At 53.3% G+C, this 15,324-nt stretch overlaps 1 protein-coding gene across 1 annotated transcript in view; it reads left to right on the forward strand.

The window, feature by feature from the left end:
- CUNH16orf96 (chromosome unknown C16orf96 homolog) overlaps positions 1-14,450 on the forward strand; it is a 36,782-nt gene extending 22,332 nt beyond the window's left edge. Inside the window, exons 9-16 of the mRNA XM_040255977.1 lie at positions 672-836; positions 5,316-5,434; positions 6,143-6,205; positions 7,565-7,657; positions 8,690-8,870; positions 8,975-9,077; positions 12,825-12,905; positions 13,738-14,450. Of these exons, the coding sequence (XP_040111911.1) occupies positions 672-836; positions 5,316-5,434; positions 6,143-6,205; positions 7,565-7,657; positions 8,690-8,870; positions 8,975-9,077; positions 12,825-12,905; positions 13,738-13,955 (1,023 nt within the window). The 3' untranslated portion in view covers positions 13,956-14,450. The remainder of the gene's footprint in view (positions 1-671; positions 837-5,315; positions 5,435-6,142; positions 6,206-7,564; positions 7,658-8,689; positions 8,871-8,974; positions 9,078-12,824; positions 12,906-13,737) is intronic.
- Positions 14,451-15,324: the final 874 nt, after the last annotated feature.

Genomic DNA, 15,324 nt, shown 5'->3' on the forward strand with positions numbered 1-15,324 from the left:
AACCTTGTTGTTTATCCATCCTACATATAAAAGCTTACATCTGCTAACTCCAACCTCCAACTCCATCTTTCTCCCAGCCCCCTTCCCCCAGCAACCACAGTCTCTTCCCTGGGTCTGTGATTCTGTTTCTGTTTCACAGACAGGCTCATTTGTGTCATGGTTTAGATTCCGCATATAAGTGATATCATATGGCACATGTCCTTCTCTTTCTGGCTTAACCCACTTAGTATGGTGATCTCTAGCTGTATCCACGTTGCTGCAAATGGCATCATTATGTTCTTCTTTATGGCCAAGTCATATTCCATGCCACACACACCACATCTTTAACCGTTCATCTGCCGATTTTGGTTGTTCATTTTAGTTGTTTCTATGTCTTGGCTATTGTGAATAGTGCTGCTATGAACAGAGGCCTGCATGTATCTTTCTGAATTATAGTTTGTGTCAATTTGTTAGGTGAACTTAAAAACCATACCTCAACTTCTCCATCACAGGAAAACCTTGGCTTTGATCTAATAGCTGTGTTTGAGCCGGACCCCAAGGATGAATTTAAGCCAAGGCTGGGTACCCAGGGTCCCAAACTACAACAACTGACCAAAGTGATCTGACCTCCCCAAGATCCCCACTGCTCCCAGCCCTGCAGCCCTGCCTCCCTGAGTCCCATCTCTCCCCAGAAGGCCGACAAGAGCTCCCTGGCAGGCAAGGCAAGCCGGGCTGACCTGGACACAGTGGCCATGCAGCTGAATGAAATGATTCAGGGCATGCTCTTCAGGGTGGTTGCCAATGAGGATGACTGGAAGAAGGCTGTGGACCAGTTGGACAAAGACGTACGTACCAAGGTGAGGAGCTCTGTATTAATCACCACCTCCTGAATAACAAACTACCCTGAAATTTAGTGCCTTAAAATAGCAAAGTTCAAAGTTTCTGAGGGTCAAGAATTTGGGAGCAGCTTAGCTGGGTGGCTCAGGGCCTCCCACAACGCTGCAGTCAGGGTGTTGTCTAGGGCCCACGTCGTCCAGAGGCTTGACTGGGGCTGGGAGAGCCACTTCCAAGATAGCGCCCTCACATGGCTGTGAGCAAGACTTGGCACTTCCTCATCACATGGTGGCCTCCTTAGGGCTGCTTGAGCAGCCTCACAACACGGCAACGAATGTTTTCCCCCCAGGATCACATGATCCAAGAGAGCAAGACAGAAGCTGCAGTGTCTTCTCTGACTTAGCCACAGAAGTCACACTCCATCACTTCTGTAATATCCTGTTAGTTACACAGGTCAGCCCTGTTCAGGGTGATAGTTGGGGAGCGTCTGGGACGTTGACCACCATAGTGTTCCTCTCTGGACAAGCAAAGGGATGTGGCGGGCAGAGGGGGCATCCTGCTGGTCATTTATTTATCCATTCATCATTTAATGACCACCTGTGTTGAGCCAGACCCTGGGAAAATGTTGATAAGGAGTCATAGCCTTCATTTGTACCGTCTAATAAAGGGGTCAGGCCAACCCCTTCCATGCTGTGTGGTTCCTGCAGCTGGTGTGACTGGTGTGGATAAAAGCACTGGGGTTTAGAATCAGGCACTCGGGGTCTGAGTCCCAGCCCCACCGTGATCAGCATTGTGCCCTGAGTTACAGAACCTGTTCAAGTTTCAGTTTTCTCATCTTTAAAGTGAAGATTTATTCATTCATCATCCACCTATTGGGTACCTCTGGTTAATGAGGATACGATGATAAGCAAAACAGATATGGGACACACTTGTCATAAAAATCAATGCAGAATTACAGCTGAAGTAACTCAGTTATCTGCAGAACCACTGACCTGTTTTTCTCCCATAATTCCATGGCAGGGTGAAAAAAAGTGGGACAGAAACTGCTCTAGATTAAAAGAGTCTCAGGAGTCACAACAACCAAATGCAATACACAAGGAGACTTCCCATGTTTCAGTTGCTCCAACTCTGAAAATTAGCTGGAAATTAGATCAAATTCAGGTCATTAAATGATGAATGGATAAATAAATGACCAGCAGGATGCCTCTCTGGCCGCCACATCCCTTTGCTTGTCCAGAGAGGAACACTATGGTGGTCAACATCCCAGACGCTCCCCAACTATCACCCTGAACAGGGCTGACCTGTGTAACCAACAGGATATTACAGAAGTGATGGAGTGTGACTTCTGTGGCTCATTATGTTAGTTGGGATAATGGTATTGCAGTGAACTCTGGGAGCTGGTGATGGACAGGGAGGCCTGGCGTGCTGTGATTCATGGGGTCGCAAAGAGTTGGACACGACTGAGCGACTGAACTGAACTGAAGAAAGTCACTAAAATATTTAGGTGGAATGTTGTGATTTCTGTAACTTAAAAAAAAAAAAAAAAAAACACTGCATCAATTCTTTGGAGGTCCAGTGGTTAGGACTCTGCACTTCCACTGTAGGAGTTCGATCCCTGGTCTGGGGACTAAGATCCAGCAAGCTGCACAGCACAGCTGAAAAAAGAGAAAAAAAGGCAGATGGAGCAGTATGTTAATAATGATTAAATCTCCATGGTGGGTATTTCAGGGTTCATGATTCTAGTCTCTTCTCCTCTCTATGTGTCTAAATTTTTTTCCTGATTGAAAGCTTTTTTTGTTGTTTGTTGGTTTAAGTGACCCTGTCCTTGTTGCTCTGCTTTTCTTTGTGTATTTTTCACTGTGGGAACATTCACACGACATAAAATCAACCATTGGCAATTTTCAGGCGATGAACCCCATGGCATTTGTTACAGTGTTGCATTAGCACTGCCTCTCTCTGGTTCTGGAGCATTTCCATCCCCCACAAAAGGAGACCCCAGACCCGAGAGGCAATCACCCCTCACGCCCCCTCCCCCCAGCCCCCGGCAGCCACTAAGCTACTCTCTGGGTCGGCCAATTTGGGACACTTGATGAGTCACACAGCATGTGACCTCGAGGGTCTGGTTTCTTGGGCTCAGCATCGTGTTTTCAGGGTTCATCCATGTTGTAACATGGGCTTCCCTGCTGGCTTAGATGGGAAAGAATCTGCCTGCTATGCCAGAGACCCGGGTTTGATCCCAGGATTGGGAAGATGCCCTGGAGAAGGGAATGGCGACCCACTCCAGTATTCTTGCCTGGAGAATCCCATGAACAGAGGCGCCTTGCAGGCTACAGTCCATGGGGTTGCGAAGTTAGACATGACTGAGTAACTAACATACGCATGTTGTCACATAAATCAGAAGTTCATTTTTTTTCCATGACTGAATTTTGTTTGTTCATCTGCTGACGGACACTTGGGTTATTTCCACCTTTGGACTCTTGTGAATAATGCTGCTATGAACATTCATGAGCCAGTTTTTGTTTGAAGACCTGTTTTCCGTGACTTTGGGCAGATACCCAGGAGTGGTCATTTATTTATCCATTCATCATTTAATGACCACCTGTGTTCATTTAGTGACTACCAGGGGTGGAATTGCTGAGTTGTATGGTAATTCCACGTTTAACTTTTTGTACGGGAAATATATTGTGATGTCTGTGATTCTCAGATGATTCAGAAAACAAACACATACATATGGAATGATAAAGAAGACATTGTGAAATGTTAAGAATTGGTGAATTTATTTTTTTATTTTTTTTTTTTCAACATCTCTCTGGGTCATCCCCGCGCGTCAGCCCCAAGCGTGTCATATCCTGCATCAGACATAGACTGGTATTTCGATTCTTACATGTTATTATACATGTTTCAATGCCATTCTCCCCAATCATCACACCCTCTCCCTCTCCCTCTGAGTCCAAAAGTCCGCTATACACATCTGTGTCTCTTTTGCTGTCCTGCATACAGGGTCATCATTGCCATCTTCCTAAATTCCATATATATGTGTTAGTATACTGTATTGGTGTTTTTCTTTCTGGCTCACTTCACTCTGTATAATCGGCTCCAGTTTCATCCATCTCATCAGAACTGATTCAAATGTATTCTTTTTAATGGCTGAGTAATACTCCATTGTGTATATGTACCACAGCTTTCTTATCCATTCATCTACTGATGGACATCTAGGTTGTTTCCATGTCCTAGCTATTATAAACAGTGCTGCGATGAACATTGGGGTACATGTGTTTCTTTCAATTCTGGTTTCCTCTGTGTGTATGCCCAACAGTGGGATTGCTGGGTCATAAGGCATTTCTATTTGCAATTTTTTAAGGAATCTCCACACTGTTCTCCATAGTGGCTGTACTAGTTTGCACTCCCACCAACAGTGTAGGAGGGTTCCCTTCTCTCCACACCCTCTCCAGCATTTATTGCTTGCAGATTTTTGGATCGCAGACATTCTGACTGGTGTGAAGTGGTACCTCATTGTGGTTTTGATTTGCATTTCTCTTATAATGAGTGATGTTGAGCATCTTTTCATGTGTTTGTTAGCCATCCGTATGTCTTCTTTGGAGAAATGTCTATTTAGTTCTTTGGCCCATTTTTTTATTGGGTCGTTTATTTTTCTGGAATTGAGCTGCAGGAGTTGCTTGTATATTTTTGAGATTAGTTGTTTGTCATTTGCTTTTTTTAGAATTGGTGAATTTAAATGGATATAGGAGTGTCCTTTGGACTATTCTTGCAACTTGTGAGTGGTTTTGGTCTTTGTGTATGTGTGGTTTTAAAAGACTGTAGTTGGGGGCTTCTCTGGTGGCCCAGAGGGTAAAGCATCTGCCTGCAACACAGGAGACCCAGGTTCAATCCCTGGGTCGGGAAGACCCCCTGGAGAAGGAAATGGCACCCCACTCCAGTACTCTTGCCTAAAAAATCCCATGGACAGAGGAGCCTGGTGGGCTACAGTCATGGGGTCACAAAGAGTCGGACACGACTGAGTGACTTCACACACACACACAAAAAGACTGTAGTTGGCCTTGGTTGCAGCACTCAGGATCTTCATCGCCTCATATGAGGTCTTTCATTGCGGTGCACAGATTCCCTAGGTGTGGCTTGCAGGCTTAGTTGCTTAGCTGCCCCGTGGCATGTGGGATCTTAGTTCCATGACCATGGGTCGAACCTGCATACCCTGCATTGCAAGGTGGATTCTCAACCACTGGACCACCGGGGAAGTCCACAGCCACCTAACTTTTCTTGGTTAATCTTGCTTGTTGTTGTTTAGTTGCTAAGTCATGTCCAATTCTTTTGTGACCCCGTGGACTGTAGCCCTCCAGGCTCCTCTGTCCATTGGATTTCCCAGGCAGGAATACTGGAGTGGGTTGCCATGAATCTTGTTACTCTCTATATAACTTTGCAGGTTGCTGGAGGGAGGCGGAGTGTTTACTTAATTGACTAAACACTTCCCTTTTGGCTTTTGGCAGCTGGTTCCCAGCGATTTGGATGATCTGAAGAAAGACATGGACGAGGTCTGGAAAGTTGTCAGGAAGCTGCTGATTGAAGGCCTCCATTTTGACCCCGACAATGCTGCCGGATTTAGGAGGTGAGTCCCTCTGGGGACAGGGTCCCCTGCAGCCCTTGCAGCTCCCAGAGGCTGCACGGCCCTCCCTCCAGAGAGGAAATGAGAGAGGTATACCAGCGGATTCTGGACTCTGGGAGGAAGGACTCAGACCTGTGGACCCGGGGAGGGGGACATGGGGCTTCCCAGTGGAGGGGGAGATGAGGCAGAGAGCACCAGAGCTCAGAGGTAGGCCGCTCTGGCCTGGGCTCCACGTTCTTTCATGAGGAGACAGAGCGTCAGAGAGGGAGGGGGCCCCTGCGAGGCCACACAGGGAGTTTGGGCAGTCCTGGAACTAGAGCCAGGCCCCCACCCCATCCAGACAGAGCCCCCAGCAGAGGGGCCCGATCTTCCTGGGGGGCTCCTGTCCTCAGATCACTCCTCTGCCCTCCAGTGTCCACTGTGAAGGATAGCTCTCCATGGTTATGAAGGCGTCCATTGTGTTTGGGGTGAGGAGAGAAATTACGCCCACTTTTATCTCCCACTGAGGCCCCAAGTGGCCCCACGTGGCGGTCAGCCGGGGCCAGTGGAGCTGAGCTGAGCCTGGCCAGGCCAGCGGGAGTGGGATCTGGGGGGAAGCCCTGGCCCTGAGGCATGGACGGGCCTGCAGCCTCCCCCAAGCACTGCTCGGGGCGGGGGTGACCTCATGGGGCCCAGCTGGGGCGGCAGCTGACGGAGTGGGGTGTCTTCCAGGAAACTGTTTGAACGGGTGAAATGCATCTCCTGTGACAGGCCCGTGGAGATGATGACCAGCCCGTGAGTACTGCGGGGGTGGTCAGGGACAGGAACGTCCATGTACACCGTTGTGTGCACACGATCCCATTAGCTCCCGACCTGGGCAGTACTGTGCCCCTCCCTTCCCCAGTCCCATCTGCTGCCCGCTGTGTCCAGGAACAGGGTGGACTCCAGAGGAAAAGGGTAAGAGGAAACTCAGGGAAAGCTGAACCCTGTAGGACTTGCCTGCACGTGTTTTTCTAGTCTAATACTTTATGTACTGAGGTGAAATTCACATAAAAAATCAGCCATTTTAAAGTGGAAAACTCAGTGGCATTTAGTGCACGTGTGTGCACGCTAAGTGGCTTCAGTCATGTCCGATTCTTTGCAACCCTATGGACTATAACTGCCAAGGTCTTCTGTCCATGGGATTTTCTAGGCAAGAATACTGGAGTGGGTTACCATTCCCTCCTCCAGAGGATCTTCCCAACCCAAGGATCTAACCCTGGTCTCTTATGTCTCCTGCACTGGTAGGCAGGTTCTTTACCACTAGCGCCACCTGGGAAACCCCAAATGAAAGTGTGAGTCTCTCAGTTGTGTCTGACTCCTTGACTACGTGGACTGTAGCCCGCCAGGCTCCTCTGTCCATCGAATTCTACAGGCAAGAATATTGGAGTGGGTAGCCAGCCATTCCCTTCTCCAGGGAATCTTCCTGACCCAGGGATCAAACTGGGGTCTCCTGCATTGAAGGAGGATTCTTTAGCATCTGAGCTACCAGGGAAGCCCATTCACCTCAAACTCCAAAATATTTTCATCTCCCCACCACTCAGATCAAGATGTAGAACAGTTCCAGCTCCTCAGAAGGCTGATGCTTTAATTTTTTGTAATGAGGTCAAATACACATAATATAAATTAACTGTTTTAAAGTGAACAGTTCAGGGACTTCCCTGGCTATCCAGTGGTTAAGATTCCTTGCTTCCAGTACAGGGAAGGGTCACAAATTTGATCCCAGATCGAGGAATTAAGATCCCACATGCTGGGTGTTGTGGCCTAAAAAAATAAAAGAAAAAGAAAGTGAACAGTTCAGGGACATTTAGTACATTGACAATATGGCCCAACCGCAAAAGGAAACCCCATGCCCATCAGCAGTCACTCTCCATTCTCCTCCGCCGAGCCCATGGCACCCTCCAACCCATGTCGCATTTCTAGGACTCACCCGTTCTGAGTTTTCCTTTTATCATCAGAATATTTGTTCTCAATGACCTACAAAGAGGATGGTGGCCCCATGCTGTGGATCTTTCTGGAGGAAAGGCCACGTTTGAGGGTGGGCTTCCAGGAGGAGGTGGGAGCCGGGACCTCTGCTGGCCACATGCGCCCCCCTACTTTGCTCTTGTCCCACAGGCAACTCATCACCATTCGCAACACCCACGTGCTGCCATGGCTGCGGCCAGCCAGTGCCAACAGCTATGAGTACCTGCAGCGCCAACAGATGAGGTGAGCAGGTGGGGGTCCGGGCACAAACTGCAGTCCTGAGACTCAAAGACTGTCCAGGGCACTGCAGCCATTTTCGAAGGACACTGTCCCAGGCAGTGGGGCTGCAGACGGGCACGTGAGGTGCTCACAGGGAGAGGAACGAACAGGTTATCAGGCGTCTGTCGTGGACCAAGAACTCTTAGGGGAGGGAGGGTCTCAAACCTCACACGCCCCTGTGAGCGAGGTTGACAGACCGGCTTCCTGCCAGGAGAAGTAAGTCACGACCCCTCGGGGTCCTCGGGGGACTTGCTGTGACCGGGTAGGCTCTGTGCCGAGTGCTCTGATAGTGCGGACCTCATTGAAACCTTACACTTTCCCTTTGAGGTCATTCTGCTATCATCCTATTTCACAGTTGAAGAAAACTGAGGCTCAGAGAGTTTCAGCAACTGGCCTGAGGCACAGCTAGCATATGGCAGGCCTGGTTTCTCAACCTTCATGTTTCTCTGCCCCCTGGCCAGCCCCCTAGCCCCAGCCCCACTCCTCAGCCCCTGACCCCCCATGGCTTCATGAGTGCTTCCAACACCCGGGCCCCTAGGCTCGAGGGTGGGGAGTGATAGCCGAACAGCAGCCACGGCCACGTGAAGGTGAGGGGCCTGGGGGCTGTGCCCGATGCCCCCCTCCCTCGCCTGAGTCTCCTTTGAGATGACAGGTTAAGAGGACAAGAGGTTAAGAGGTTAAGTGGTCCAGTGATTAAGACTTAGCCCTTCCAGTGCGGGGGGCTTGGGTTTGATTCCCTGGTCTGGGAACTAAGATCCCACCTGCCCCACGGTGTAATAAAAAAAAAAAAAGAGAGACAGAGGTTAAGAGCCTGCTCTTGGCAGGCCAGACCAGGGTTCCAGGTCTAGGGGAACACAGCTCTCAATTTCTGCTCTCTGCCCCAACGGTGTCTGTCCAGAGTTCCCTGGCTACTGGCCAGGCCCTGGGACCCAACCTGAGGCTCCTCTGGGGTGTAGGTGCCTCCATGTGGCTGCTGACCCCCTGTCCTGCCCCCAGGGAACAACAGCAGCTGCAGAAACTCCAGAACCTTGGAGCCCCTGTGATGAGCCTGGACTCATTGGGCCCCCCGAGGGACTGGGGTGATGGCCCCAGAAACAACACCAACCTCGAGTTCAAGCCATATGACTTGTCGACGCTCTACCCCTACGGGGACCCTGAGTTGCTGGACTATGACTCTGTGAGTCAGGCCACAGCCCCTGGAAGTGGGCAACCCTGGGGGGAGGCTGGCCCTGCTGCCCCTGTGGACACTCCCTGACCTGGGGCCTGGGCTGCCTTAACCAGGCCGAGGTGGACCTCCTGGGAGTGGACGGGGTCCTGTACAAGGGCCGAATGATGAGCAAGGACAAGGTGCGGCCGCTGACCAGCGCGGAGAAGGAGCTGGCCGGTGAGGAGCGTCAGCCTGCCTGGGCACCCCTGCCCGGGGTCTGCCTTTGCTGGGCAGTGTGAGGCCCCATGTGAGGCAGGTGGGACCCAGAGCTGGCAACACCTGTGACGGGGGCTCCTCACACAGCCACTGGCAAACGTGGCTCTGTGTGCCAGGCGCAGTACTGGGGAGCGGCTGGGGAGGGGCACCAGAGGGCCTCCCTGGAGTGCTGGGCGTGACGGGAGAGTTGTGACAAGGATCCCTGGTCCAAGGGAGAGGTCCCGGGCCGCTGTCCCGAGGCCTCTGAAAAGGCAAGAGGGCTTCACTGGATGAAGGAATCAGCTGGGAGGAGAGTGCTCTGGGGAGGGAGTGGGGGCAATAGCTGGCGCAAAGGCTCTGTGCTGGGTGCGAGGCAGGCCCGGCTGGGAACTCAGGAAGCTGAGTCTACCTGGGCCGGGGTCGGGCGTGATGAGGAGGAGATGAGGACAGGCCGGGAGGCCCGTGTTCTGACTGTCACGGGCCGGGGAGGGCTGGGCCCGAGGGAGACAGGGAATGAGTCACTCCGGTTGCTGCACCACCCTTGCTCTGGCTCCAGCTGCCTCCGGCTGGGGACCCCAGGGACTCAGCTCCAGCACTGGGCTGGAAGCACCCAAAGGGGCACCTTCTCTGCGCCTTTGAGGTTCCCCCTTCTGGGAAGAGGGGCTCCACACACTGCCCTAGTGGGGTTGGTCCAGGAGCCACAGAGTCCCAGCCGTGGTGTCCCCCATCACCCCCTTTGCCTCTACTGACTTGAGAACGAGCATGAGACGCCTAAGCCCTGGTGTGCAGGAGAAGATGGCGGCCTGCTTTAGTGCTCTGGGGCCGCGACAGACGACCACCAGCTGGGCGCCTGGAGAGGACAGCAGTGAGCTCTCTCAGTTCAGGAGGCCAGACATACCAAATCAAGGTGTGGGTAGGGCCATGCGCCCTCCTAAGGCCCCAGTGGAGGATCCCTCCTGCCTCTTCCAGCTTCTGGGGGCCCCAGGCATTCCTGGGCTTGTGGCTGCATCACTCCCATCTCTGCCTCTGTCTTTGAGTGGCTTCTCCCATGTCTCTTTCTCTCTGTCTCTTAACTCAGATGGCCTCACCTCAAGAAGTATGTGTGTGCTCAGTTGCTCAGTTATGTCCGTCCGACTCTTTGCAACCCTCTTCAAGCTCCTCTGTCCGTGGGATTTTCCAGGCAAGAATACTGGAGTGGGTTGCCATTTCCTCCTCCCATCTCAGGATCCTTCACTTATTTACATCTGCAGGCACCTTTTCTTCAAACAAGGTCACATTCACAGGTTCCGGGGGACATGTCTTTTGGGGGGCTGCCATTCAACCCACCGCAGGCCCCTGCCCTGATCCAGCAGGGCAGGACACCATCTCGAGCCCTGTATTCCCCCAGAGCATGCATGCCACCCTTGCAGTGTTAACAGCTCCATGTGGACAAGGTTTGGCTGCTCCAGGCCCCAGGGGAGGGAAAGAGACTATCGGAAAGAGACTCAGGCCAGGCCTCTAGGACCACCAGGCAGGATGACAGCAATGGTGGCGAACACTGAGTGGGCTCAACTTTTTTCTTTTTAAAAACATTTTTATTCTTTTTTTGGTCGCGCCACATGGCATGCGGGATCTCCGTTTCCTGACCATGGATCAAACCCACGCCTCCTGCAGTGGAAGCGCAGAGTCTTAACCACTGACCTGCCGGAGTCTCTAATGAACCCAACTCCTTGCCACGCCCTGCACTGCCTCCTTTCACCCTGCAAGAGCTGGGGGGGCATTGCACAAGCGAGCGGGTGAGGGCTGCTTGCCTGGAGTGCACCTTTGGTGGAGGGGCCAGGGTGACATACAGACCCCACCCTTGTCCCCCGTCATTGGTCAGACAGCAGCCCCCTCCACCCAGCTCCCCCAGACTGTCACCCGGAGCAAGGGGCTTTTCTCCCCAGCATGTGCTCTCCTCCAGTTCCACACAACAAAGGAGGACTGAACCAGGACACCTCATTGCTTTATCCTGCTTGGGGGCCACAAAGTCTAACTGGCAATTGGGATCGATTTAAATCCTGCCTGTGGCTGGATTTTCGACCAGGTTGTCTTCTCGCTCGTTTGTTATTCAAAAGAATATTTGGGCATGCTAAGTCGCTTCAGTCTTGTCTAACTGTGCAATGCTATGGACTGTAGGTAGCCCGCCAGGGTCCTCTGTCCATGGGACTCTACAGGCAGGAATACTGGAGTGGGTTGCCACGTCCTCCTCCAGGGGATCTCCCGACCCAGGATCAAATCCATGTCTCTTACATCTCCTGCATTAGCAGGCAGGTTCTTTACCACTAGCGCCACCTGGGAAGCCCAATCCAAGACACACCCAGTATCTAAACCTAAACTAGCTGATGCGAACCCTGCCCAGGTCCAGCCTGGTCTCATGCGTCCATCTGTCCTTTGCCCGCAGGGCCACTGAGGGCCATCCCACCAGCCTGTGCCCTCCCCTCCGATGCCCACATTGTGGCCAGGATCTCAGGCAGGCCAGAGGAACCCTGGGTGCCTGGTGAACAGTGCCTCCAGCAGGAGGCTGGACTTCCAGAGAAGTCTCAGTGCAGGGAGGGCTGAGAACAGGCAGGGCTGAGGTAGGCAGAGGTGTCCGGGTCACAGATGGAGGTGGAGGCGCCTCACCAGTCTGGCTGCCGTCCTCACCAGCCCTGGGTGAATGGCCATCGGTGACCCCTCCCCACCTCCTCATCCTTCCAGCACCTTTGCTCTCACGGCCTCTTTTCCCTGCACGTTCCCACCTCATGCACTGGCCTCTGGTCTGGGAGGCTGGCCATGAAGATGCTTGGCTGGACCCCCATCCAGAAAGGGTGAAGGATGGAGCCAGACCCCAAAGGCCATGTATTGTGCGACGCCCTCCTATGAAGTGTCCAGAACAGGCAGATCGTGAGACGGAAAGCAGGTTCGTGGTCGCCAGAGCTCGGGGGAGGGGAGAACGGGGGTGACTGGCTCGTGGGTACCAATCTCTTTTGGGGGTGATGAGATGTTCGAGAACTGGATGGGTATGGCGGCCACACAGCCTTGTGAATGAACTTGATGCTACCGAAGTGTTCACTTTGAATTATTAATTTTATGTGAATTTTACCTCAAAAAAGGGCTTCCCAGGTAGTGTTAGTGGTAAAGAATCCACCTGCAGTGCAGGAGACCTAAGACGTGGGTTTGATCCCTGGGTCTGGAAGGTGCCCTGGAGGAGGAAACAGCAACCCACTCCAGTATTCTTGCCTGGAGAATCCCATGGTCAGAGGCGCCTGGAGGGCTACAGTCCATGGGGTTGCAAAGATTTGGACACAACTGAAGTGACTTAGCACGCACATACCTTTTTAAAAAAAGTGCACACAGAGAAGATGAAGGACAGGGAGGTGGAGTGGGGCACTCTGGTGGCCGGCCCTGGTGGGAGTCGCTGAGAACTGGCAGCCTGCATCTGTCTACGCTAGAATAAGGGCTCTCTCCTCCCTGCCCTTGAGTTACTTTCAAAAAGGGCTTTCCTAACACCTCCTCCTCCAAGGGGAGGTGGGGAGGGAGGAAGGGGCTTCCCTGCATGAGTAAGTGGGGGTTGGGTGTGTGAAGAGGAGTGGTGGGGGCAGCAGGCAGGTCCCATCGGAGTGAAGGGCCTTTGCGGGCGCCAGAGGACGGGATGTGGGCCTCCAGGTGGGCAGAGCCCTGGGGGCGCTCCCATCCATGCCTGTCTCTTCCCTTTTCTTCTCTGCTAAGCTGTGAAGGTCCCACATCCCCCTGCTCGCAGCCCGCATGAGGGTGCCCGCCCGAGCGCCCTATTTGGTGCCATCTCCTCTGGTGAGTAGCTGTCCCCCAACTCCCTGGCCCAGCTGGGATTCCAGTACTGTGTCTGGGCCCCCATTTCCAGCCTCAGGCTCTCCAGCCCCACCTCACCCATCTCTCCCCTGCCCAGGCCCGGAGGTCCAGAGAAGGTCCCTTGAGCAACCGCCTCCTGGCACCCAGTGCCCTGAGCAGGGGCTCCCAGCCATCCAGGGCTCCAGCTTCACCCTCCAGCCAGGCCTCCTGGTCCAGGCGCTATCCCTGGGGCCCAGGGCTGGTGTCTGTATTCCTGGAGTCCAGCCAGCTGCAGGGCTGGGATAAGGGCGCCCGTTCATTGCTTTCGGGCTTCTCCGCTGGGGGCCCAAGAGCCGAGTCGGGGCGGCGCGGCTGAGGTCACCACCCCTCAGGTCTCATCACCAACCTGAGCGCGTTTTACAGCACACAGAGCACTTCCTCCCCTCTCCCCTCACGCTGTCCTTATCTACTGTCCCTTATCTACTGTCCCGGCTGGGGACGCTGCTACGGCAGGGGAGCTGAGGCACAGCGACCTTGAACTGGGGAATCCCGGCCTCCAAGCCCCGTTCTCTCTGGGCTGCCCTTCTCCATGTCCTCGTCCACCTCTGGTTTCATCTATCTTGGATGGATAGATGAAATTATCCATCCCCCAGGATGGATACTCCTGCCCCCACCCAGGAAGTGTCAGATGCCTGGGCTGGGTGATTAGAGGTGAACACTTCCAGTCTTAGGGATTCTCTTTTCCTTAGTGGGGATGGCCCCGTCGGACCAGCCTCTCTCCAGAATGTTCTTGGGACACATCATGGGTCTCTCTTGCCCCTCCTGCCCCCCACAGCCGTGCTCCCCCATGCCAGCATAGGCTCAGCCACCTCGGGCCCTCCACCAACGATGCCTGCTCCGCCTCCGTCTCTCTTGCCCGTGCTGCTGCTGCCACCGCTGACGCCATCTCTGCAGGACCCCCAGCCGGCCCCAGGGGCTGCCAGGCACCCACGGTCCCTGCGTCTCGAGTCCCGAGCCAGCCTGCAGTCCGCCAAGGAGCCCAGCAAGCCGTGAGCCCTGCGCCCGCCCCCTCCCCACCAGCATCTCCACCCTCCCCAACAAGGCAGAGACACTGCCCTGGGCAAGGTGCGGGGGGTCCTGGGCTTAAGGGAGGGGGTCTCCACAAGGGACTCATTTTGACCCAGTAGCTGCTTTCAACTTGCATGTGGATACACACAACACAATCCATCTCATGCTACGTTTCATGGAGAACACAGCTTTCTTGCTAGACTGAATTTTCCACTAAAACAATTTAATTCCTTGGCCCATTTTCAATACAGCACAGTTACAGTGGTTTTAAAAAACAATCACTTTCCTTTTTATTTTGCTGAAATGGTTTCATCAGAATGCGTTCCAATCACAGCCGATACCGCTGTCCATTTTCTTTAGCGAGCGTTATTTCTACCAAGACCAGCTTTCTCATGGGAACCAGATTTTACTGCGTGCTTTTTTACTATCTGTTGATTGCTTCCACCAGTAATCACTGTTACGAGTTGGGTATTTAAAGAATCTGATTGTTTGTATTTACTTCTGGCTAATCCATGAGGCACTTGGAGCAAAAGCCTTGGAATCCTCCAGGACCGCTCCATCCTATTTGGTGTCTTGCTGGTTCTTTGGGTCACATGCTCACTGTCTGTGTGCTTGGTGGACTGACCAGCAAAGCATGCTCATCTGGGGTTCCATAACTGGCCCCCGGGACGAAGAGCGGAGCGCTCATACCTGCCTGGTGGGTCCTTCAGCCCGTGTGGTTTCTGCCCCTGGGATGGTTTTGTGAGTGTGTGACCACACCATAGGGCTTGGGAAATCTTAGTTATCTGACCAGGGATTGAACCCCTGCCCCCTGCATCGGACGCACAGAGTCTTAACCACTGGACCACCAGGGAAGTCCCTGGATGGTTTATCAGTCCCCCTTCTCCCTCTCGGGCTTCCCTGGTGGTTCAGCGGTAAAGATTGCACCTGTGAGGCGGGAGATGTACGAGACACAAGTTCGATGCCTGGGTCGGGAAGATCCCTTGCAGGAGGGCACCGCAACCCACTCTAGTATTCTTGCCTGGAGAATCCCATGGACAGAGGAGCCTGGCGGGCTACAGTCCAGAGGGTCGCACAGAGTCGGACGCGACTGAAGTGACTGAGCACGCACACTTCTTCCTCTCAGTTTGGCTGTTTCTCCCTTTCCACCCCTAGATTATCCAGTTGCACCCTCTACCCTTTGTATGCTTCCTGACACTTCTGTCACATTCCACAAAAACTAAAAAAAAGCTTCCTTCTGCCTGGTTTTGGGGCACACCTCCCCCTAGCATCCACCAGAGGTCCCCGGGGTGGTGGAGCGAGTCAGGGAGTGGGGTGGGGGGCAGCGAGCTGCCCTGGGGATCCACCCTGGGGG

Source organism: Oryx dammah, unplaced genomic scaffold, assembly GCF_014754425.2.
Source record: "Oryx dammah isolate SB20612 unplaced genomic scaffold, SCBI_Odam_1.1 HiC_scaffold_2, whole genome shotgun sequence".
Classification (NCBI taxonomy): Eukaryota; Metazoa; Chordata; class Mammalia; order Artiodactyla; family Bovidae; genus Oryx; species Oryx dammah.